Here is a 26,626-nt window from a genome sequence, read left to right on the forward strand (position 1 = left end):
TTTCAAGGGTTTTAATGTAACAGCTTCCATTGATTAAAAAAAAGTAGAGTCAATGCCTCTGTTTATGGTCTTATTGACTTACTGTGGTCTTTTCTTCCCTCCTTTAAAAAGCTGAAGAGGTTGTACAATAAATACTGCACTTAAGTAGCAGTATTTGAGCCAAGCTCAAACCAAAAGCTGAAAAAATCACTTTTGCATCAGCTTTTTATTCATGTTCTAGACTTCATCTAGGTGACTGAACAAACTGTCAGTGGAAAGAAAAATAATGGGCTACTTAAGCATGCTGTAGTCTACAGGATCCCTGGTTTGTTCTAAAAAAAAAAAATCTAGAAAAACAATAGCTGGGAGTAAAAATCATGTAAAGACAGCAAAGAGAAGTTTTAGAACTTTACACAAAAAAACAATGTTTAACTTTGTACTGGATTGTATTATGATTTAATCTATACAATTATATGGTAAAAGATCAAAAATGTAATGACAGGATAAAAATGAGCTGAAGATGCTCCTGTGGAAAGCTGCAGGAATTTGAACTAAGGTCAGTGATACTGAATCTTTCATCAGTGAAGCAAGTAAAAAACTACTGTGGGTAAAGAAATGTATTGAAGTGAAACACAGAACAATTTAAGACAAAGAATAGTGATATGGAGGAATACCAAGGATAACAATGGATTCACCAATTTCCTTTCTTCCAAGTAAGAACCTGAAAGAATATGTTTTAGTCAAATAGAAATTACCATGATATACCTAAAAATAAATTGTATGTGTATATATATGTTTATATAGATTATTTCAGTGAAAGATACATGAACAGTGAAGTTTGGGGATTTTTTAACCAATACTTTAATTTGTTATGTAAGAACATAACAATAAGAATAAGAATACATAACAAATTAAAGTATTGGTTAAAAAATCCCCAAACTTCACTGTTCATGTATCTTTCACTGAAATAATCTATATAAACATATATATATACATACAATTTATAAAATTCAAGTAATTTAAAAATATGCAGAAATTTCAGTATTTTCACTCTGTGAAGTACTTGGGTGTAGTAATTCTAATTTGTAAATACTGTAGCTTTAAAAATCAAACTGTTAAGCTGTTACTATTCCTGAAATAGTAAGCCTACAAATTACATATGGTGGCATCATCTAATAGAAAACCTAGTTGTCCTTTCGTTCCTATGAGAAACATTAAAAGATGATTTAAAGATTTTTTAAAAAATTAGTTTGCCCTAATTCTGGGACCTTTCAAGCTGAAGTTTGTTACATATCTTCAAAAGTGATTTAACAGAAGAGCTGTGTAAGAAGTAGTGATGCATTCATTGAACAATTAAGTATCAAACAGAACAAACTAGCTTGGCTGGCTGTTCTTCTGTTCAGAAATCAAAACGTTGTCTGTCTGGCTGACATTCTTGTTTAGCCTGTAAAGTAATTCTCCTTTCAATATTAGTTGCAAAACAGAATATAAACTTCTTTGAAAACTTCTATCATGGAGTTTTGGTTAATTATGAAGCCATTTTTTTAACATCAAATAGATAAAAAACACTATTTAGAAAAGATTTCATTTTATGAACTGCTGTTCCGCAATGTTTCTACATATTTGAATTTTTGTGTAATAATGATTTACCTCTTGTGAAATCTGTATTACTTGTTCCTTCTGATGTTCCAGATCTTTCACAAGCAACGAGTTTTGCTTTTCTAGCTGCAGCAATCTTCTTGCCAAGTGAACACTGTGCCAGTAAAAAGCAAGCTCAACTTGAATTTTTTCCAAGATAGGCAAAAGAAATTCTAACATTTATACTTCAGGATTTGATTGCCTTAATTTTTCACCAATGCTTAAATATTAACATATATAAACTATATAGTTAAACATGCTGCATAGTCAAAGTCAGAAGAACAGTGAAAATATTACAAAATGTAACAGCACTAAAATAACATTCCCAAAGTTATGCTATTGTAATATTTTATGCATAGTAATTACAATTTGTCCAATATTACACAACTGTAGAAATACTGTCAAAATCCTTCATCTAATTATGATTATTTACTTTTTAGCAATTTTACAAACTCATTTTAATTCTAACTTAAATAATGGTTTAAAGATGCTCATTAATATATGTTTTGCAGCAAAACACTTAAAATGTAGTATTTTATCACTTTCAAAGGAGAGGCAAAATTGTTTTGTCTGACATTTAATATGCTAAATAATTTAATATTATTGCCAATTTTGTTTTAAATAAACTCTTATGTGGAGTCACAGATTAACTTTGAAGACAAAGGATTATTGACCTACTTAAACAACCTAGTTAAAAAATTAAATCCTCAACCTCTTGCAAGCTTTATGTCCAGAATCAAAGAGTTTTGAATCTACTCAAGAGCACAGGTCCATGGGCAGGAAAGGGAAGATTCAATATGCACTGCAGAGCCTACTAGCAGACATCTAACCTAGTCCTCCAAACTCTTATGAATCACAGAATGGGCAAGGTTGGAAGGGACCACAGTGGTCATCCAGTCCAACCTCCAGAGCCCGTTGTGCAGGACTGCATCCAGGTGGTTCTTGAGTAACACCACAACCATTTCCTGACTATGATACAGAATCTATGAGGGTAGAGTGGTCTAAAGCAGATTGACTGACTTGAAGCTCAGGCTTAAGTGTGCATAAATCTAGATGAGTGTACGAAGTTTATCTGAAAATTTGACCAGTCATAACATCCATCTCTTCCTCAGTAAAATGGAATAGACTTCTGGATTTGGCAGAAGTCTTAATAATCTTTATCTGTGTTATAAACATACTCTTTCATGCACTAATCTCATCTAGTACAAAAGAGAAAGGAACCACTTCTTTGACTAGTAGCTATTAGAGTGTAAGTGAAAACTTGGATACCTTCCCATGGCAAATTTAGGAATGCAGCCCATTGTAATTTTCCAGGCTTCAACTACTCAGTGAACTTCACCTGAATTTGCAAATATTTAAGGATAACACAAGTACACCTTTCAGGCATACTTTTCAGTATGTTTTTTAACTAGTTTGAATTGAAAACAAAGAGACAAAGGGACTGATGTGCAAAGGCATCTTATGCTGGAAACATTTGATTCCAACTATACTAGAAAATTATGCAGTGCTCAAAAATGTGGTAATTCCTTGTTAGCAAACCACCAAAGTCATCCTGATAGTGATTTGTATTCTTTCATTAACACTTCCCAAGCAGTTCCTAGACATAGCTGAGAAGTCAGCATGGGCAAGCAAATTACTGCCAATATGTTGTTCACATGTAGTTTATCCTACACTGAGAACTGTTTTATGGCAACAGGTTTCTACAGGCCATTTGGTCTTGATGCTTCAGAGCGCTCCCAGGCAGGCTCAGTTTAGTACTAAGGATGTACAATGCTTATGTTTGAAGTAATGAAGGAGCTGTTTCTGGCAAGTGGCCAAAGAAGTATAGATCCCACACTGCCTGAAAAGGTCCATTTTGTACAAACTTTGAGAGACTGAAGTGCATGATGTGAACTTGAAGGAGCTTTTCATTTAGGATCCCATATGTCTGGGATTAAAGAGCAGGTAGTGGACTCCAGAAAGAAGATTATTCCCATTTGTAAAAGATTGTCTTTCCTTAAGCAATCCTAGAGAGCAGAAAATTTATCTGTGTTTCTTTAATGGTGCTAAATAGAGAATGGTGTCAGAGTCTTTGCTTTTAAAAACTTTGGCAGCTAAAGGCATCACACACATTATCGGCCTGGCAGTTTTCCTTGAATCAAAACAACAGGTAAACCATACACAGTCTTTTATGGCTTTTTATATCTTTTTAATTCTAAAAGATAAAGAAATCCTATGAAGTCTCCAACACTATTATGAAGGATTAAGTCAGTTTATTAGTCAATGCCTTTTGGAACAAAAGTGGAGTATATGAGTCATTCCAATAGAGCTGCTTCTAAGCTCAGAAAGTGTCTTCCAAGCATATCTGAAATCCTGGCCTGATCATCAGATTCAGCATTCAAAGGAAATTCAACAGAGTTGTCATATGTGTAAATAATCTAAACTGAATCTAATAAAGTGAGGAAAAAGAAGGATCAAAGTGGAAACTCAGAGAAGTGCCCAAACTATTGACAAAAGAGGAATAAACTGAAGCTTTAGGAAATGGTGCTATAGAGCTCTCAACAGTTTTCTAAACCAGATGTGCAACAGGGTCATGAAGTTTTTTGCACACTCTTCACCTTCCAGGGATGGTGACTCCACCACCTTCCTGGGCAGCCTATTCCAATACTTGACAACCACTTCTGTGAAGAACTTGTCCAACCTGAACCCCCCTGGCAAGCCTGAGGTCATTTCCTTTTACCCCGTTGTTAGTTGTGTGGGAGAAGTGAGTCACAGCCACTACACACAAGCTCACAATGAGCCATTCAAATGTCACTATTATTTCTTAAAGACAATGCATAATATAAATTTATTAGTTCAAAATGACTATGATCAAGAGGCATGTTTTTCACCTATGCATCATTTTAGTCTATTGATCAAATTTTCAAATTGACCAAATCAGAGTAAACTAAAAAAAAATGCAAGTGGAATACGATCCTGTATTAGTGAAGATAAAATAGTTATGCTCTGAACCACTGTCCTTCTTAATATCCTGACAGATATGTTTTTCTTACTATTAAATACAATGATTTTAGGGTATTAATAATGCATATGCTATTATATAAATGTAAACAATGTAACTAATCTGTTTTTACAGCTGCTTAATTTTATACAATTATAATAATCTTTCTAAAAGTCAATAAGAAGGGATTTTAAAATGACCTACAAAAATATGCTCATTCATATGTATCAACTACATTAACAGGTCCTAGTCCTCAATCTATTCCTGTAAACTTAAGCCATTAAAAAACCTCTTCATGTTAATCAAACTGGCTGGATTCTAATAAAAAACATAATGCACGTAATCTTCATTTAGTTTATCTCGAACAAGTGAATTCATGAAGTACTCTTTTTTTACCTTTGCTTTAGTCGTCTTTTGGCTGTTGTAGGAACATTAGCACCATATCCATATGAGAAGAGAACCCTTTCAGCTTCAACTTCATCTTCCACTGCAAAAAAATGCAGAAAGGTGCTGTTCAAGAACAGTGCCAGAACTTACAAACTTCTAAGCAATTCTGTTTACAACTCAACATGCAAAAACATTTTTCTAGAAACTAAATTTTCAGTTGGTGTAACCTTCTGGGCTTGAGTGGAACAGTTTTTTTCACCATTAACATCAAATTCAGTGCCACACTTTAATTACTTACAACACTTCTCATTTTTGTGATTAACGTAAGACTTATGGAATACAAAAATAAAGGAAAATAGTTCAGTTATCTTGAATATTCATACTGTTGGTATGGTCACAAAATACATACTACTTGCATAAGTTTACTTCAGCAGTAGAAAGTTAGGTTGCTTAAGTTTTTAACCTAAATAATTATTTTTCAGTGCATACATGAGAAGGTAGAGGAAGACAAAATTTGAAGTGTTTAAGGTGACAGGACATAACAAAGTCCATGGGACCAGAAGGGACACATCTGATGTTGCAAAGGAAGCTGATGTCACAGCGAAGCTGCTCCCTATGGTTTTTGAAAGGCTGTGGTGATCAGAAATTTCAGCACACTTGATGAAAACAAATGCCATCCATTTCTTCAGAGAAGGGCAAAAGAGAGATTCTTAAGTACATGCAAAATAGAAATATTAAAAAAAATCTCTGCTTCCATTGGTGATTGATTTCTGAAAACACATTTCTAAGGGTTTTAAACAGATTATAATTGCTTTGAAAGGAAATCCCAATAGCAGCAAGATTAAAATGTCTATGTTCATATTTCAAGTTCTGGAATTCAGGTTTCCGCTCTCCTGTAAGATGAAGTGGGCCAGGGAAAGAAAAAAAGAAAAAGAAAAAGAGTAAGTGTATGTGTGAAATAGAAAGAAGCAGAGAGAGTGGGACAGAGAGGAGGTGTAAAGGGGGACAATGAGAAAAATGGGAGCGGCAGGGGTGTGAGAGAAGGAGGGAGAACAATAAACACCAGCCCAGGCACCACACAAAAGCTTTGATGAATCAAATAGTTGGGCACAGGAGAAACAAATGTAGGAAATTATGTGAGTCCTATCTGACTCATCTTTCTTAATGCTCAAGTGCCTCAAAATCAGAAATACCTCCATTTCTCAACAACTTGCAAAATGCTGTAACTTCTTTTCTCGCTTGTCTAATACCCTTGTAATGCTATTTTAAACAAGGATTCTTAAAACACATTTAGGAAGAGAAAAGCCTCTAGAAGAGCACCTGTGGTAAGTCACATATCTAGTACATTAAAAACAATATAGAAATTTCAGTAAGTATGACAGAAAATGTTTACTAATGTGGCACTACAAAGACACCAGCACTTCAGAGCTGTCTTAAATATGACAGAGATTTCTTAGGTGCTGTAAACACCTCTGGTTCAGAAAAACATAAAGAATAATTTATCCTGCCTTTGTTAATACCCTTCTTTTTGGTTACATACTCAGTGTCAAATGTCTCAGGAAAACATCAGTAAGATCCTGTCCTGTAAATTCAGATCTGTCTCTAGTGCCCGGTAAATGTCACATCAGGAAGACAAACACAAAAGAAATTGGAAATGTAGTAGGTATCAAAATAATATTCTGTATCAGTGTGTGCTTCTCTTCTCTTACAACATTCCAGACTCTTCACTTGACTTTGTGGTGTAAATTTACATTTTATAAGCTAGGGGACACTTCTTAATGACAGTTTCTTATGCTACTCAGCAAGGATGTGCCATTGTGAGGATACAGATGGGTTCAGTCTTTTTCTTAGAAAGATACTAAGCAATGGAAACAAGAAAAAGCAAACAACTAGTCTACAACAAAAACACCCTAGCATGAAGATTGTACCCTGGAAAGGAAGAATAGACAAATGCCAAGGAAATTTACTACTGCTATTCATGTGGAAACCTCTTAGGCACTGTAAGAAGTGGCTATATAAATTGTTGATAGCTTCCTGAATAAGCTGTTTCATGTCATTTCAATATTAATAAAGTGAGGCATAATGATCAGGGAGTAACAGTAAAAATTCAGTGATCTCTTCCACATGCATATTTTCCAAAGGGAAAAAAAAGTGCATAAATATATATATAATATATATATATAATATATATATATATATATATAATATATTATATGACAAAAGCCATCTCACATGTGTAAATAAATACACAGTTCATTAAAAAGTCCAGAGAACCCAACCCTCACTGACATCCCCAAATAGTGTAAAACAGCAGAGGCTTCATGACTCAGGATGAAGTAAAAAGCATTATATGCTATTTAAATATAAAGAGGTGACCACAGGAATGAAGAATAATCCTTATTATCACTAAAATCTGTAGAAAACTCTAATTGTCTTCCACACAATACTTCAGTCTAAATTATGTTCCAAGAAAGATGGACTGAAGTATTTCCATAAAATAATTGATTTGAAAAATAGTTATACTTCCTTTCAGTTATTTTTCTACCTTTACCTATTGATGACTATCAGGGCATAATTTGAGACACAGGAGGAAGTATATCTATCTTCTCCTTCAAAGTGTTTATTAAAAAAATTACTTTTTTTCTTCTGTTTTCCCTAATATACTAGACTTAACTAGTATTAGTCTTAACTTTCTATATCAAATACACTGAAATAGCAAGTTCAGTATTAAAGAGAAAGTATATTGAAATAATATTAAGCTATGACTCCTTTTTTTCTCCAAGGAAATCAGAAAATAAAGTCACTATATTTTAAAATAACAGTTCATTTGGAAACTTTCCTTTCTTTAGCATTCTGCAGCATAGAATGTAAATTGTAATTAAAATAGATATTTAAGAAGAAGTTAAGAATGATCTGGCAAAAAACTTAACTGCTGTCCCAAGATGTGTCAGAAAACGTAAACCAATGTAAACAAAAACCAGTGTTCTGAACTCTACTTTCTCCTTGAAGAAAATGAAGGTAAGGTCCAAAAATTCTGTGTTAATACATAAATACTCCTTAGGCAGGTATATATATATATATATACACACACACACTTCAAAAAATGTATTACTGACTAAAACAGAAGCGTGTATACAGCAAACATGCTTATGGTCAGACTGGAACTTTTGGGTACTCAGGCCATTCTAAGTACAGGCTGCAGTGCATAAAATGAATAAAGCATGGGCAGTCTGGTCACTAACATTACTACATCTTGATAATGCACACTTTACCAGACACTACTGTTTATATATAAAGCTTATGCAATAATCTTCTATACTTTATAAATTGTGACTATTTTTTGAAGGAGGAAGAAGGAGAAAAGGAGAAGATGACAGCTGAATTAGTCTGAAATTTTAGAATATCCTACTCTGTCTACACACTGGCTAAAAGATTTCAAGATTAGAGTCAGAGTTTCAAATTAGAAATTAATTGCTTTGTGGATTGATTTAGGCTAAGAACCAAAAAGAGATTTTACACAAATTTTGCTGTGTTTGGGAAAATTTTAATTTTTGCAAATGAGAGACAAAAATTTTCAAGAGTAATCAGGTAAGAATTTAATCCATGGTTTAGTACTTGGAACAGACTGAGCTGCCACAAGCAACTACTTAATGTCTAATTGTTATTAATTCAACAGAAGGAAGAAGTTTTTTCCTCCTTCCAATTAGTTAAAAAATTCACATTAATCACTGTAATGAAATATAAAACCTGTATTTGCCTGTCAACAAAGAGGGCTCTCTGACATTTAAAATATACTAAAATAATGGACAAATGCTAAAGAATGTATCTAACTATAATGGATAATTAGAATAAGGAAAAGAGAAATGACTGAATATTGAGCTGATTTTCAATAAGCACAAACTTAAACATATGGATGTTTGATACATATTTACAGGTACACTTAGAAACCTGCCATTAATATTTTCTATCAAAATAATTACTGCCTTTTACTTGTCAGGCATAACAAAGAAGAATGACAGGCACTGTAATTCTTTCCAAGTCATGAGAAAAATGATATTGTAATGCCAGAAACACCTACAGATAAAACAACTTGTAACAGAACTTACTTTCTGCTGTCTGCAGTATTATCTCGTCAAGCTCTTTTTCAAGTTTTTCGTAAGTATCTAGTCTCGCTTGAAACTCAGAGTTCTGTGTTTGAAGTTCAATAATGCGGGTTTCACTAGAAGACTGAAGACTGTAAAACTCCTTTGTAAGCACCTGTGAGAATGAATAATGGAAAGATCAGGGATTCAGCATTACAGTGATTTTTGAAAGAGGCAAAATACATGTAAAATGTGTCCTGGTATGATAGTAAATATTTGATGTAAGTTTTGAACAGCAAAGATTTAAGTAATTTAAAAAGCAGTTATTATTTCAATAATATTATCTTGCAAAGATTAAACTCTCAGATCTCAGGCCTATCTGCTGAGGCCTTATTAATTCTAAGAAGCTGTCTGAAAAAGCTAAAAGAATTTTAAAGGAAACTTAGGAAAAGACAGGTAACATCTAAAAAAAATTACACACAGCAGTCAAAATAGCATAAAGGCAATAATTTTTGTTGCTTTAATTGGATTCTGATTTCAGTCATCAATTTATGAAGATTCCTTTGCAGAATACAAATTCAAAAATTTGCCATTAAAGCCATACCAGTCTTATTACTTACTTATTAATAAAAGGTAATATGCTATCAACATTCAAGACTTATGTAAATACTTAATCCACTAAGCTTAAACAAAAGACTCTCATATTCAAAATGAAAAGCTATGAAGGCCTGTATAATAATTTAAGTTTGATAAAGTGCTTGATAATAGGAAAAAACATGGACCAAATAAACACACCAAACTGGAATAAGAAAGTCCTTGATATGTAAAGTAGCAATCTACATACTTTGCAGAAAAAATCCCACCAAAACAGGTAAAGTAATAACCAAGTGGTACTGCTGTGAAATTTCATACTAACTTCCAAGTAAAAATCACAAACATTCAGAATGACAAGTGAATATAGATTTGCAGGTACAGAAATATATGCACAGTGTGCAGAGCAGTAATACCAGAGTCACTGTCGAAACCACAAAAGAATTCACAATGCTTAGAGACACAAGCCACTTGAATATGAAAAGTTCAGTCCAGTGTCACAGAAGAAATAAATGTATATGTTAAAAATGGGCAACATAAAAACCATCTGTTTCCTAGGTTAGCAAGAGAAACTACTCTATGCCCTAAATAAAAGCAAGAGTTAGTCCAGAAAGCTGTAGTTGAGCCACAAGATACCAGTGCCTACACTATTGATAAAGACTAATGTCCTGTAATGGTAAGGAAAAAACCTTAGTACATTAATGCTATATATAAGAGAGAAAATTTAAAAAACCCAAGAATTCAGTCAAAAGGAACAAAAAATAAAAGCTTCAGACATCAAATATTTAAATTCTGCAAGAATATTTCTTAATGAAAGAGCACTTAAGTGCATATTTCTAAATGAAAGAATTTAAAAGTGTCTCTCTAAAGAGAAAAACAAGTGCCAAAAGCGTCAGTAGAATTGAATGCCAAATATTTGAGTTATTGTCAGATCAAAAAATTCCCACAAAGAAAATGAAAATATAACTCAAATTGAACTACATTCTCTAAGTTTAGACATGTCTGTGCAATTAAAAATTTATTTAGCAACCTCTAAGTTTAGCAAAACTGGCACTCCCAATGCTTGTGACCACAACTAACCCCATCAGCCAGGATCTGAATGTCCCGATACGGACAAAACAAGAAATTACAGTCTATCTGAAACTCTCTAATTCTGTTGCCACTCTGTAGTTCCTTTTCATAAACAACTTAGCCAGGTTTAGCACTAGAAATGTGGGGATCTGAAGATTGGCATCCTTTCCCCAAAAAACAAAGGCTGCCATACAAATAATTTTCTTCTGTCCTTTCCAGTTTGTATCCTGACATTTGTTTGAAACATACACTACCAATCTCATTTAATCTCATAACTAGGACTCTGTGATATTTTTTTGGGACTAAATTTGGACAGGTGAAGAAATGTGGTTTTAAAGTAATTGTTCTCTTGGCATACTCACATTTCCAAGATTAAAATAAGTGAACAGTGTGTTTTAAAGATGATAAATTCTAAGCTTGTAGAGATGAAGAGGCCCAAGTGGTTAAAGCCCACATAAACAGGTGCATTGGCTGCAGGTGCCCAGGCTGTGTCCTTCAGCCAAAGGTGCTGCACCTCAAGGAAACTGTATTTAATAAAGCACAAAAATGGTGCATGGCAGTGAGGAGTGAGGGGAAAAAAGTGAGAGAGCGCCACGTTGCTGACACTGAGGTGACATGAGGAGGGGAGGAGGTGCTCCAGCTGCCACAGCATGGAGCTTGCAGCCCATGGTGGAGCAGGTTGCTTGCCTGCAGACCATGAAAGACCATACCAAAGCAGATGGCCACACTGCAGCCCATAGAAGACCCCATACTGGAGCAGGTGGACATCCCCAGAAGGCACCGCAACCTGCGGAGAGCCCAGATAGGAGGGAGAGTTTCTCCTGAAGGAAGCTGCAGGACATAGAGGATCCACAGGAGCAGGATAAAAAAGTGTGAGGAGGAAACTCCTCCTGAGAGGAGCTGTTATGGACTGACTTGAGCCCCTATTTCCCATCCCTCCCTGCACTGCACTGGAAGGGGGAGGTACAAGAGTCAGAAATGAGGGAGGGAAATAAAAATAAAAGAGAACAGGGTGGGCAAAGATGTTTTACTTTCTGTCTTTGTTTCTCACCATCCAACCTGTGTCAATGGGTAGTAAGTGAAATTAGTTTTCCCCAGGTCAAGTCTGTTTTGCCCATGATGATAATTGGCAAGTGATGTCCCTATCTTTATATCAACCCATGCTCTTTATAAGCTTATTCACCCCACTCCCATCCTCTTCAGGAGGAGGAATGAGTGACTGGGTGGGTGTCTGGCATCCCACCAAGGTAACCCATCATGCTAGGACTAGCAAGGTTAGGTCTTTTCAATGCTGTATACACCATGCTCACCTTGACTTTTTTAGCTGTGAAAAATTTATTCCAGGAATTGTATATCAATAAAAAAATATTTTATTATTTTATTATGTAACAATACTATTACAGATCCTAGTTGCAAATAATGACACTGAATTCACCATACTTTTTTTTGGTGAAACTGTCTTCTCTCCCTACAATTCTTACACAGACTGACATAAGCAGCTCTGTGATACAAGCAGATAAATAAACCCCACATGAATGAGGTTCTGTCTTTAATATCTTTCCATGAGAGATTGTTTTGCTTTTTCCTCTCCCTGTGATCTTGTGTTCCATTAAACTCATCAAACATAGTAAGCTTTGTCATTTGACTCTGCTTCTGTGTCATTTGACCACTATTTGGTGGAGATACTAATTCAGCCATGCCATGTTGTTACTTTTTCTCCAAGCTTTTCCACTTTACATTCAAATTGAAAACAACTATGTAATGCCCTGTAAAGTGTCTCTTTATATAACATACCTCCAACTTTCTCTGGTATTTCTCACATTCCATTTGGCACTGTGAAAGATTCTTAGCTGTTTCTTGTTGCATGAGTTGAACATGTTCAGTTTCAAAGGACTTTAACTTACTTTGGTGAAGAAGTTCAGCAACTTTGCTTTCTGTGCCAAGCTGCATTTGTCTATACCTAAAAGAAAAATGAAAAAAAAAGCTTTGAAAATTCAAAAATAAGCAAAGTTGGAATATATCCTAGTTCTGTTCACCACAAATATAAATTTCAAAAACTAATACAGTATTTTGTAGACCTTAATAAGTATTAGTATGTAACTACTGTAACCTGTATTTGACAGCATTAGGAAAATTCAATATTATAATGGCAATACAACACAGTAGGTGGAAAACTCTGTCAATGGCTTTTCTAAATATGTTGTTAATGCAGAATCAAATGACAATGACTTTACAGCATATCTTATTTTCCTTATTCTTAAGGAGTTAGATCAACGTGAATCTACTTGGTAGACAAATGCATGCACTGAAGTGTTTTCATTGGAGAGACACTAATGAAATTTTGTCCTCCCTCTTTACCACCATGTGTTACATGTGATAGGGAGAAGTGGCATTAGACATCAGTGATATCAGTGGTGCACCCTTTGAGATATATGGGTATCAGCTACACTGCTTTTTCCATACCCAAAGATATAAAGAAAAGTCAGAACACAATGGTGTAATTATTTCCACAGTCACTCAGAATCACAGATCCTTCTCAAAAAACAGAAATGAAGTATAATTTTTAGAAAATCACTATAAGGTATTTAAAAGGAAAAATAGTATTCCACTTAGAAGCAGACTTCATCTATTTCTCTTCATTCATTCTACTTAACAGGCAATCTCAAAAACAAGATTTCTCAAAAGTTTGCTAATAGAATACTATAACATTAGATAGATGAAAATTTAGGTGATGTGAACAACAGGAGAAAATCTAATGAATCTTTGCATTAAATAACATATGAAATTCAAAAGAGATATATGCAAAGTAAATCACAGGTTTTAAAAAAGCTCCTTACCATATACATAAAATGATGAACACCTAGCTGACTGTTTTCATTCATAAGTGAGATCTTGGGATTTATTGTACTTGAAAAAACCATTAAAACTTTGGTTCAGTTTTAAATAATGGTAAAAACAAACATTTTCAAAACTGCTGTGGAAGAAATAAATAATACAGAACTCACTGTGTTGCTTTGCAATTCCATGTTGTTGCCTGCATTACTGAATGCTGACAACCATTCTAGCACTTCACCTCACAAGAAACAGAAGTGTCAAAGCATCAGAGAAGGGTAGGAAGGGTTACCTCTGACATGCAGCAACATCACACACCACACAATTGCACTGTGTGGAATAAAGCACCTAAGCAAGCTAGGACCCTACAGCTTGGAAAAGAGATGGTATAAGGAAAAGGAAGGAATAAGTGGCTTGTCACATCATGAGAATGGAGAATGGAGATAGGAATCAACTGTACTTTCCAATAGATGAATGAGAAGTCATCTAATGATGTAGAATGAGAACAAATATAAATTGCTTGTCATGCATGAAAGCTGTGGAATTCCTTACCATAAGATGCTGTGGATGCTAAAAAATAACACTTATTTGAGAGAATACTGAACAACTTGCAGCAGAGAAGTCCTTTGAGAACCATTAAATGCAAGATGGTACTTCTCACTCTGAAGCCACTTCCCAACATATTGCAGGATTGCCAGATAAACCTTTACTCTAACCCAGCATGGCTGTTGTGTTAGCTGTCATCTGTCAAATAACAGTTGCAACACAATTCCACCCTATTTAGCACCTAACCTTTAGGTGGGATGGAGAGTGTTTAACAAAACCAAGGGGATTACTTCAAATATTTTCCCTGAGGATTTCAGATGTAGGAATGTTTCTAAGGCACAAAGAGGGAACAATTTTCACTGGAATTAATTTGAACAGAACAAACAGGTGTCATTATGATGTCCCTGATAATCGCTCTGTAGACAGCCATCTATGTATAAATAGTCCAATGCATGAATAAGATTGTTTCCTCACTGCATGAGCAGAGCTTGGAAGTTCTGCATACTGAGCTCATCTAAAGTTTTTCTTTTAAAAACAATTTTTTTTTTTTTAATAGCATGACATTTGTTCTCAAACAGAGTTATGGCACTCTAGCTGCTAAATGCCAGTTACTATCGACTACTTCAGTCATTTTTGCTTAGGGATGCTTTTCCAGTGCTGATATTTTCATCACTGTTTTCTAACTACATTTTCCTGTTTCCATTTTACCACACAAAAAAATTTCAGCACTCTAGAATTCTCCACACTTTGCACACAAGGGGCTGCAGACATAACACTAAATCTGTCCTGGTGTACACATTGTTTATAATCCTGGGAAGAATGCTTTGGTCCAAAATAGTTAAGTCTTAATGAAGATACATGTCATTCAGCCAACAATGCAATGAAACACACAAATTTAATTTAATTATTAGTTATATTTATTGACTTCCAACAACAAATTCACACCTTCAACACAAAACAAACAGCAATGCCTTCCTGTACACAGCCTCAGACCTTCAACCACTGAGCTTCAATGACCTGCACTGTACTGAGCTGGCACACTGGAAATACGCATGAACAGAGGCAATCCATACTGCTCTGGATTAGTACTTGCTGGAGAAATCTGTAGTTCTCTGATGATTCAATCAACTGAGTGCTTTCAGAGCATGCTTCTCTACCCAATTATGAGCAGTAACTTCAGAAAGAAGTTTTATCCTTTGTTTTGGAAATTTGAAGTAGCTTACATGAGCATGATCTTGCCAGTTTTTCACTGACAAGGTTATGATGGGTCAGTTTTCCTTTAACCTTACTACACTGTTGATCTCACCAGTAACTCCTTCACCACAGCACCATTCAGAGTTTCTTTGTCATATTTGCTTTTACTTGGCCAAATAATATCTCTGCATTCTTGGCTACTATTTCAGCCCAAGTGTATGTGCATGTGTGTACAGAGTCATGTAACACAATGTGCTGAAATACATTCCTTTATCTGCCTAGATGGTCTCTGAGGGAAAACAAAACAAAACAAAAAAGAACAAACCAAAACCACCCTATGCTTTAATACTACTATTATGGAAAAAAACAAACAGTGGAATGCGGGTCTGCAGGATTCTTCTCCATGAAGAAATTTTAGCAAACTTGATATAATGAAAGAGTAGAGTTTTTAGTCTCACAGAAGAATGAGGGCTGGGAATCAAAGAGAAATAACAGATTGAGCCAATGAAAAAAATTTCACATGTAAGAATCATCTAGAATGAGTTCTCCATTCCTTTATGTCTCTCTGACATTAGGTTGACCAGTCAATGATGCCTGAAGCTTGCTAATGCAGTGATATAATGTTTATAAAAAAATTATTACTAGAGTAAAGGAGAAGAGGGAATACTCAGAGAGGGACTTGAAGTCTCTTTTGTTAGGTTTGAAAGATTTTTTAATCAGATAAGCTTGTTTTTCAAGTAGTGGATAATGATATAATAACATGTCAAAATATGTATACCAGAGAGCAAACAGAAAGATTTAATGGTAAAATCATGCAGTCTGGATACTGAAGAAAATATGGCAACCAAGTCTTTTTGAATGGAGGAACTATAAACTGCCCACCTACAGAACCTGAGATGTACAGCGGTACTCCTTAAAAAGGTAATTGAACAATTGTACATTAGAAGACAATAAATTTGTAAAATTACTCTTTTAAGAAATGACAAATCCTAGTACTAAACTTGTTGATAAGAAAGAATGCCAAGCAAGTAAATAAAAATAATGAAATAATGCATCTTACAAAGAAAGTCCTACCAGAATGATATAACATGAAAATCTAATTTTACAATTTTATAATTTTGTAAACCAGATTATACCAACCTAAAGCTTTGTGGGATATATTTCAGAATTATTTTCCAGTTTAAAAATGGAAAAAAACCCCTGTATGTTGTGAAATCACACAGAGTCCACAGTTGGGTCAGTTCCAGATCTAAGATCTTTAAGGCAATTAGAATATACTCTCATATTTGTACAAATGTCTGTGCTTTGGTTCAGTGCCAAATTTGCAAAGAAACTTAAAGACATTTCCTCCCTAACCTGTCCTCTTGCAAACCTCCTACTTCCAGCCCCGACATGCCCCCTCGTGCTCCTCACCTTCTCCTTCTCTGTCCCAGCACCAGCCCAGACATCTCTTGAATTCCAATTCTATTTTCATTCTTTATTCCCAGGACATCTGTTTTTTTTCTTTTCTATGTTCATAGCCTCTTCAGCCTCCATTCCTATCTTATAGCCCTTCTGGATTTCTCTCTACTCCTCTATCACTCTTGTAGTTTAGCATCCTTCCACAAATCCTACCCATTAATGCATTAATTGGCATCCTTCCTCAAATCCTACCCATCCATACCTCTTGCAATTTGAGGTTCAAATCCCAGTTTAACTTTCTCACCTTCTGCAACTGAGTCTGCCTGTTCAGGCCTCCTCACTTCCAAAGTGCCCCAACCTAAGTATAAAAGTACACAAATTAATTTTCCTTACTCTCCTTTGTGCTAACTGGAGTCACAGAAGGAATAACAGTGGTCTAGAAAGACCTCAATTAAATTCAGTGTGTCACAGACTGCACAAATCCTGTCCATACATGCAGCAAACTGCCAGACCCCAGTTCAAACAAGGCTACACAAAGGATCTTGATTCCACTGGCTCTCTTTTTGATCCTTGGTACTAAAAACTGGTTGCGTTATTTCTGAACAATCAAAAATTTCCCATGATTTGTGTTCACATGCTACTCACTAAATAATTAAAAATCTAAGAACTTGGATCTTTAGTTTTCAAATGCTTTCATTGTTCAGCTTTTGCAGCACTCAGATGAAGTCTGATTAGTCATGTATCTGGCTGATTTCACAAAATGAAAGTCTGTTTCAATATTTACTGGAAAATGGGTAAGAAATCTGTCATTCATTTAAAAATACATATTTTATGAAGTTTTTATACCAACTTTATAGGCATTTTCAGTTTTTTGTAGTATTTATTACTTCATTCATGTCTATGAAATACATTAAACTATTTCTAAGCTGGTGTAAAATAACAATGCACTTTGTAACAACAAATTTAAATACTTCCAATAACAACAAAAGCTCTGAGTATAATGATTAAACACCAGATGAAACATGTCATTTACAAACTGTTTAAGCAATGAAAAATTTGTTTGTTGAACTAATTTTCACTTAAAATTTGTTTTTCCCAAACAACATGCTGAGATTTTTTTTCAGTAAAATATTCCTGGTTCAGGTTGTAATTAAAAAAAATAAATCCAGAAACACATAGCTTAGACACTAAAGGGTAAACTTGATTTAACATTCAAGTTCTTACCAGATGTTACATTTGCTTCGTATCAAGTAATTAAGCATACAGTACTTTTGCATGTGGTTCAGTAAAATCTGAGAGAGAAAGCTTAGAAGCTTTGTTTAAAGCTGCTTGCTTCAAAGCAGATTTTTGTGTTTTGCAGCATCCTAAGCATTTATTTTGTATTGGCCTCTGATCCTCATTCTGTCAAAAAAAAACTTCCCCATTCTACTTTGCAGTTTATAGGAAATGCTAGTTTCAAACATCCACACTCAGCAAGATACACAGTTGGTTTCCACTCCTTGTAGCTTTGGGACACCTAAACCCAAAATCACTTATGCAATAAATAGGAGTTCTTCAAAATGTAGGACCCTTTGTACCCTAAGTAGACTAATGCCAGTGTACACTACACTACAAGAATGAAAGCCTTAAATGTATCTGCTGAATGATGCTGACTGACAGGGACAGAAATCCATCTTTGTTTCTCTTTCTCTGGACTATGCAACTGTGCTCTCTTTTATTTGACTCTCACTCTGTGAAATGTAAGATTCTCCCCTGCACAAAGACACAGCTTCAAGACTACTGGGCAGAGACCGCTTCTGCCAAGCCTGTGCTTGGGAGTCATGCCCCAGTCATGAGAATTTCCTAATAAAACTTCACTAGGGAGTTTCCTCTCAATCCTGGAGCTCTGATGGGCATCAAATATAGCCTTTCACTTACTAAAAGTGCATTCTTTATTTTGGGCAACTGTAAAAAACTGAAGAGCAGCTCCTGTCATGCCTTTCTTACAAAAAATGAAGCAGGGTGCAATTGCTACTCTGCAATAACACAGTGCTGCCTCTGTATACTTAGTCTGCTCACTTAGACTGTAGGTTTTTTGGTTTAAATAAGCAGCATATTTATTGACTCTTCTGTTATTTGAGATGAAATAAATTGAATAAAATGCAAAAGATGCAATGAAATAAATGCAAAAGATATTCAAATAACCTAGCTGAACTTTACCAGTATACATTCATTTATTAAGGATGTGACAGCATTCTTAACAAAAAGAAAGGGCCTGAAGAAAAGAGTGAGCATATAATAAAGGATGTGATATAATTTCACTGTTTCCTCCTCAAAACTTGTTTTGTTAGATATATAAATAGAACAGTCACCTCAGGAATTTTTAGGAATCTAATGGTAGTTGCTTTTCTCTTTGCCTATACAAATTAGTCAAGATTCATAACCTTGTGTTCTCATTTATGTTTTTAGTGCTTAAAAATATAGAAGCATGAAACACATGGCTGGTCTGAGAATACCTACCAGATCAGGTATTTCAGGAGATGTAGGCACAGCGATACCTAATTTGGGAATCCAAAAATGGAAATTACCACCTCACAAAATCCCTTGAATGAAGCTTCGAAATAGCCCAAAGAAAGATTAAAGATCCATCTTTTTCAAACAGGAAGCCTATGAAATGAGTTCTCTGAAGCCTAGTGAAGAGATACCAGAGGAAAGAGTTTCATAAATGTATCCTCAGTTCAGGACAACAATCCAAAAGGGAAACATGGCCAAGCTAAAGGGTGCAGGCATCAGCACCTCAAGCCAAAGTAAGTCAGAAGAAGCTGAAGAGTTCTATTGTTTCTGGCACAGCCTCAATACACTGCACAAAATTATCTTTTGCATCTGTGTGCACTAGCACATAAAATGGCAGAAGTTGTGGATCTTGGAAGTATGAGAAACATGCTGAACTGAGGTGGACCATACATCTGGACGAGCAGCAGAACAAGCATGATTAAATTTCCCATTGCCTAATCAACATCTTCGCTCAAACAAATAAAAACTTCATTTAAAAAAAACCATCACTTTGAAGTGACAGATTGAAAAGGATCCCTGCAATGCAATATGATTTTGTCTATGGTACATATTTTAATCCAAGAGAAAGAACCCAAAGTACATTTATTGAAATCTCATTAAATCTTTAGTCATATTTTCTATGTATACTTTTCTCTATTTGATTTATCATGGCATCCCAAACCATTTACTTTATTAAACCATTATTTTAATTTTCATTTCTTGGTTTACTTCATTCCTTGCAAAAAAAAAAGCCATGCTAATAAAAGCTGAATTTTGTACTAAATCAACAAAAAGTCAAGGAATAGTACAGAGACTTATCCCCCAGTAATGTATATTGATTAATGGGAAAATAATTACTTGAAATTGTAACTGTGAGAGGTTTTGATATGAGAAATATAAAACAGATCTGAATGAAGAAAAGGCCAGCAAGTTTCTTGATATTTAACATTAAGAAATGAAAGCATCAACTTTTAATATTTCTCTACACTAAGTTCCAAGTTTGTAGCATACATTTGGAATTGCCTGACTTGATAATTTTTTTCTGCTGTTCATAATAATTTTTTCAAGATACTGTACAATTTTGATAATGATTCCACAATTTACCTCCTTAAACCAAGTATTAGCTTTTCCAAAGATTCTACTATTTTACTATTATAGTACTTGTGTTTCTGGAAAATAATTGCAATTAATTGCTATTGTAGCAGATAAAACAGACTTGAACAGATCTGATATTGGAAGCTACAAAAATTTTTCATTATATTATCATTACTGCACTACAAACATTACAAACATTGTTTTTCGGTGCTCAAGAAAATTAAGAGATTGGAGTCAACAGTTACAGAAAGACTCTGAGTCTGTTGTCTGAATTGATTTTTCCTCTTGGATAAAACATACAAAAATTTGTCTCTTTAAACTTTTCCCTCCCACTAGCCAGAGAGGTTATATTTAATCAAATATACAGTTAAATCAATATAAATGCTTTCTCGTATTTCTTGTGATTCCACATGGAGTGATTATTACTTGCTAGCCTAAATAGAATTAATTATTTCTGGAGGTATATGCTCCTGTTCCTCTGATTAAATAGAAAATTCATTAAGATACTTTATATGTATATATGTACTTAACAAAAGATAATTACTGTATGATTTTTAATTCAAATAATGCAAAGAGGGAAAAAGTCAATGTCAAATGATTGACAGAACAGCAGTAACATAAATGACAAGAGCAGCAACTAAATGTCCCTCTCCTTTTAAGAAATAAAATCTAAAGGGCATTGCAACTACCAACTACAAGAAGAAGAAAAAATGTTTGGAATGCCATATACCTCCTTAAAACAGTCAAAAATAAACATACAAATATTTAAGTTCTTAATTCTGTAAATGTAACTTTTATGAAGTCAATAATATAAAAACTAAAATTCTGTTTTACTCCGTGATAAAAAAAATGGATGATCAGCAAGGAAAAAATTAGAAAAGGAAGCATTATCACTGCAGCTTCCTGGAAAAGGATAGGGTGAGAAATGAGAAGGTAGGGACAAATCTTTTGAGGTGGGGCTAACTGGAGACCACCAGACAGAGCTGGTAACTGCTGTGCCACCAGAGAGACTGCTTACTCCCCCTCCGTTTTCCCTACTGAGAGCTGAGCAGAATAGGTGAGAAGGTTAGGGTACAAACTGCCATAATTTAGCAAAGGATTGGTATGTCCTTTATATCACACACAACAGGTTTGATTTCCTGATAAGCAGAGTTCAAGGTACAGGCATACCTTGTTATCTTTCAAGGACATGTTCCTAAAAGTGCTACAGTTAGCAATGAGGGACAGCAAACTACCTTTTCCCCTAATAATTAACGTAATGGATGGTCTTGGTGCTTGCAATCATTTATAAGAGGTCAGCATATTGCTGTGCAATATTCCATTTATGCTTTAATGAAATTACTCCTTAAAAATAAGATCTCAATAATACAAATACAAACCATTTATTAAATAATTGAGGTTGGATGGGATTTCAGGGGGTATCTAGTCCAACATCCTGTTCAGAACCAGGTCATCCATGAAATCAGACCAGGTTTCTCAAAGCTTTAGCTTCTCGGGTCTTGAAAACTCAAGGACAGAGACTGCTCACAGTAATGCTGTGAGTGAAAAAGATTTTCTTAAGACCAAGTCAGAATCTTCTGTTTTAACTGACAGTCTCTCATACCTCTTCCATGCCCTGCTGTGAAGGGCCTGGCTCCATCTTCCCAGTGACCTGTCCAGAGGCACTGGGGATACTGCTGTCAGAAACCTGAGAGATCAGGCTGAACACACCCCCCAGCCCCTCTCCTGGGGCAAGTGCTCCAGCCCTGACCATTCTGGTGGCTCTCCTCTACATTCACTCCAGTTTATCACTACTTTGCTTGTATTGGATATCCTGAGACTGGACTTTTCTTGATGTCTTGACTATTGTCCTGATAATACAGCCCAGGATTTTGTAAGAGTATACTGTTGGCTAATACTGAGCTTGCTGTTTACAAAAAAACATTTGCTCCCTTCAAAGACAAGAAGGATGAACCGACACAAGATAATCTGCATTTCCTTATAAGCAAATGAATGCTACATAAAAACTATTAATATATTAAAATTCACATACCAAAGACTGCTATAAATGTATTTCCAGCAGTTGTTTTAAACTAAGTATGATACTAGAAAAATACATGGCTTTCCATCTGTTTTACAGGAGCTTCCATTAAGCTGCCTGCAGGCCATCAGGCATGCTTCAGTGCAAAGCTCAGGGGAGCTTTTGTTAGAAGAGCAAAGGATGGAAAGACACAGTAATGGCAACAGCAGAGATGGGCACCAAAGGATACTAAAATGACTGACAGACAAGCAGTGAGTAGGGGAGCACAACTGGATCTGTCTTCTTTCAAATCTGAGATATGTAAAATGTCCTCTCCCAAGCAGTCACAGTAATTGGAACCACATTACCATTAACAGGAAAACAAAGAAGACAGTGTGAAGACCTCTCTTCATAAGCATGACTTAAAAACAAAAAAAGTTCATCAACTGCATTTCAGCTCTAGAGACAACTATCAAATAATAAAGTGTTACTGGCTGGTTTATTACAAGTCCTAAAGTGTAGATATTTCTGTGTGTCATTATTCAGAAATGAAACATATATTGGTTTTAAAAATAATTTTCCTGAACTGTACAAGTCTTTCAAATCAAACAGTCTTTGTAGGAACAGTAAACAGACAGACAATGTTATCAATAGCACAAGAGAATATGAAAGACATTTTTACAGCCCAAAACAAAAGGAATGAGCTACAGTCACCATATCCCTGCTTATAAGAGCTTGGAGTGGTAAATGAATCCTGAACAGATACATCACCAAAGTGCTTATGACACTAATGAAACAATCTCATTTCTCGTCATCTGCAAACATGAAAAAGGTCAAGTGAATCTAAGCTTTCTATAAAGCAGACTATCCTAATAAATTCTTCAGTTATCAAATTATCCTATATTACCTGCTGAGGCATGTGAGAAATGAAAATACTTAAAAAATGCAGTAACTATTGTGAAAAATAATCAGTTAACTCCAAGCTGTCTCCATTCTTGAGCATATTTGCTTTCACAACATACTTTTCTGTATTTTATCTGTCATCTGATAATTTTAACAAAATTTTTATAGAAAGACCTAACTTTGCCTTTACAACTTAAGTTATTAATTTGAGAAGAGCAGTACTGTGAAAAGCAGTAGAAAATAAAGAAAACAAAATCTAGGACTGAACAGAAGAAGAGGAATCAGGATTCATGAACTATTGGGATTACTACAGGCTTTGCAATACAAGTTTCATGCATACATTCTAAGAAGAGTCTTAGATGTGCTAGAACCACTTTTCTCCTAAGGCACAAAAGCAAAAAGCACTGAAATTAATTTATTTTAGTGTATATCATTCTCATTCATAATCAAATTTTCTGTTTCTCTGCTTCCTCTGATTATGCCCAGTTCTCCTCCTTCTTCCTACGTCTTTGTCCTATTTTTTCTATTTTCCTCCCATTTGCTCTGTTCTCTCTCACCATTTCAACAATTCCTTCTTTAGCTGAACTATCACAATCCCTGCAATAACCACAGCTAAGAAGTATAATTTTCCTTTTTCTTGTAGAGGACTTGAAAACAAATGTTTGTTCTTTTGGGTCTTTTCCCCTAATGGGACTTGTGGACAAAGACACTCCTGATTTCCAAGTATACCCTGTCCCAGCTGAGTAGCATATCAAAGTCAGCATCTTTTTATTGTGGAAGAAAGAGAAAACTCCTACTACCCTGTGTGTCCAGTGCTTTTAACATTTCATCCCTGTCATTATCCATTCTTTCTAGGAGCCCTAGAATGTGGCTCATCTATCATCCAACTAAGAAAGCAACTGCAGATGCAATTCTTGTACTCACTGAAGAGCAAATGGTAAGTTTCTTCTGACATCTCATATTGTTAACATTAATTCCTTCGATAAAGGAACCCATTCACTGAACAGTATGTTAAAATATGGCTTTAACCCTTTGTATTCTTAGGGTTTACAAGACTTCCACTGAATGGGGACCTAAATACTATAGAAAAAGTTAATTTCCTTTTAAAATTGGAAGAATGAACTGTTGAACTTCAGTCTGGCCATGCTATTTACCAGTTCTGTATGAATATTTAGGTCATGACTGAAAAACAGTCTAGTTACCACTGCACTTCAGCTAACCTTATTTTGTGTGATCTGCAATACTTTGTTTATTACAAGAGTGTTTCAGTAGGCGAAGGTGTTTAATATTTTTCCGAAGTAATTTAAACTGTATTCCACTCTGAGCTCCATTCTTAGCATTCCATTCTTCTGCTGTTAAAGTCTGAACCAGGCTAGAACCAGACTTAAGGCTTAATCTGAAACTCCTTAATAGGGTAATACCTCAATTTGCCTTAATTCAAAATGGAGTCATCTGTCAGAAAACAAGAAAATCTGCACACTGTCAGCTGTTCTTGGAGATGCAGTGTTTGTATGTACATGACACTAAAGCATGCTTGTCTTAGCAATACTAATGGGATACACAGTCTAATACTTTCACTACTGTTATCTAAGTGGGCTTGAGTTTGGCCCATATTTTCACTTCTTTCCAATCTCAGAATTCCTGGTAATCATAAACAGACATTCAAAGGCAAGCAATAAACAGCGTACACTGCAAATGTGCCTATAGAAATCATACTTTAAAGAACAGTTACAGGTAAATTGCTTCAGGACATCCAGACTGTTAGTTACTCCATATGTATTCCCCACAAAAACACCATGAGTATGGGTTAGGAATCTTCAATAAAACCTGCAGAATTACCATCCTGAAAGCAACATAAAGCATAAGGGTTTCAGGAGTTAAAGCTTGTGATTTGAAGTGCAAATCTCAGGGGTGAACTTGTGCTGGGAACAATCACAGTGACACAGGCTCTACTACATTATGATTACAAGTATTAGAGCTTTTTCATCCAGTGAAGAAGCTCTTGAGGCATTGAGGCTCCCTAGGATCACTCTGGCACATGCTAAAAAGTATTTAAACGTTTGAAGTCTATTAATATCAAATGAAAGCACGTGCAGAACTTCCCTGCTGAAGGATACATGGAAAAAAATTCTTCTTGCTGCCTGATAGAATTAAAGGGCCAAACACTTCAAAGTGCAATATGTAATGAAGCAGTAGCCACATTACCTCAAAAAATGTCAGGGACCTAAGCATAAAATAAGTCAAAAATCTGATTGACTCAGACACTTTGAAAAAGACGTCCTCATATCAGATATCCAGTGACTATGCTGAGTAGGTAAACTGATAATTCAGCAGTACTCCTGAGAGGGAGAACACTACTAAGAAAATTATTAGCTATATTTCCATTTGCTGAATCTCCATTGTTACAGGATGTTGGGGATTTACTGTACAGATGATTCTAGTTGGCAAAAGCAACATAGAAAAAACATTCTGCAGCTTTCCCAGCTAGAAAGTTAAAAAACCTTCTCAAATTCATCTCAGATTTGCTAGAATTTGAAGAGAAAGAATTACATTTACTTTCTGTTGATGTATAATCTTGTGTTATCTCCAAGTTACTTGAAAATAGGTCTTAAATCATGACTTTTCCCCTCAGTTATTTTTCAGCTGGGAACAAACCATCCTACTGATGGTAGGTACTGATTTACCCAACACTCCTATCACATGATGAATTTGATCAGTTTTTCCTAAGTGAGGAGAACTCATTTTGCCTATTTTTAGCAAATGATATGAAAATAGTGTCAGCCCATCATTATTCATATAATGATTCTGAACTTTCAGGCAGAGGACAGAATACATTTTCTTCTTCTTATGTTCCAGGGATATGGAAGTGTAAACTGTCCTCCAGAGTGAAGCTTAAGCCTTACATCAGCAGATTACTGGAATTAAGTCCTTAGATGAGGTAAAAGGTCTCTGTCATGGGAATGAAGTTTTTAGGAAGTTAAGATCAAAAACACTTTTACTCAAAATAGGACCTCCACCCAAGCTTCCTGTTTTTGTCAAGGAGTTCACAGACTCTTTCAGATGAGAGTCTTTCTGGAATTTTTAATACTAGCTTTTCTTGTCAATGTTTTGGTCCTTTTTAAAGCAGAGTAAACAAAAAACATTATGGTCAAATTTGAGAATTACCATCAGGGAGAAAGTGGAGGTGACACCTTGGAGAAGTGAAGATAAAGCAGAAATCATAGTATAGTTCTGGACCTTGTGCTCTATTCTCTGCTTCATGTTGAAAAAGACTAAGTATGATAATGTAGGACTGTAGATTGTAGGTGACATTCATGAATATTGATAAAGATGGGAAACTGTCTAATGAGTGCATGAATGTTCAGATGAGGAGACAAATACCTAAGGGATACTAAA

The 26,626-nt window shown here is 35.1% G+C and overlaps 1 protein-coding gene across 2 annotated transcripts in view; it reads right to left on the minus strand.

Annotated features, from left to right (window-relative positions):
- PIBF1 (progesterone immunomodulatory binding factor 1) overlaps positions 1-26,626 on the minus strand; it is a 106,387-nt gene that overhangs the window by 30,419 nt on the left and 49,342 nt on the right. For both annotated transcript variants that reach the window (XM_071431085.1, XM_071431084.1), the window contains exons 11-14: positions 12,523-12,688; positions 9,091-9,241; positions 4,994-5,084; positions 1,630-1,732 (exon numbers count right to left, since the gene is read on the minus strand). In XM_071431085.1, the coding sequence (XP_071287186.1) occupies positions 1,630-1,732; positions 4,994-5,084; positions 9,091-9,241; positions 12,523-12,688 (511 nt within the window). The remainder of the gene's footprint in view (positions 1-1,629; positions 1,733-4,993; positions 5,085-9,090; positions 9,242-12,522; positions 12,689-26,626) is intronic.

Source organism: Agelaius tricolor, unplaced genomic scaffold (genome assembly GCF_023055355.1).
Source record: "Agelaius tricolor isolate 1412-34295 unplaced genomic scaffold, bAgeTri1.0.p SCAF_7, whole genome shotgun sequence".
Classification (NCBI taxonomy): domain Eukaryota; kingdom Metazoa; phylum Chordata; class Aves; order Passeriformes; family Icteridae; genus Agelaius; species Agelaius tricolor.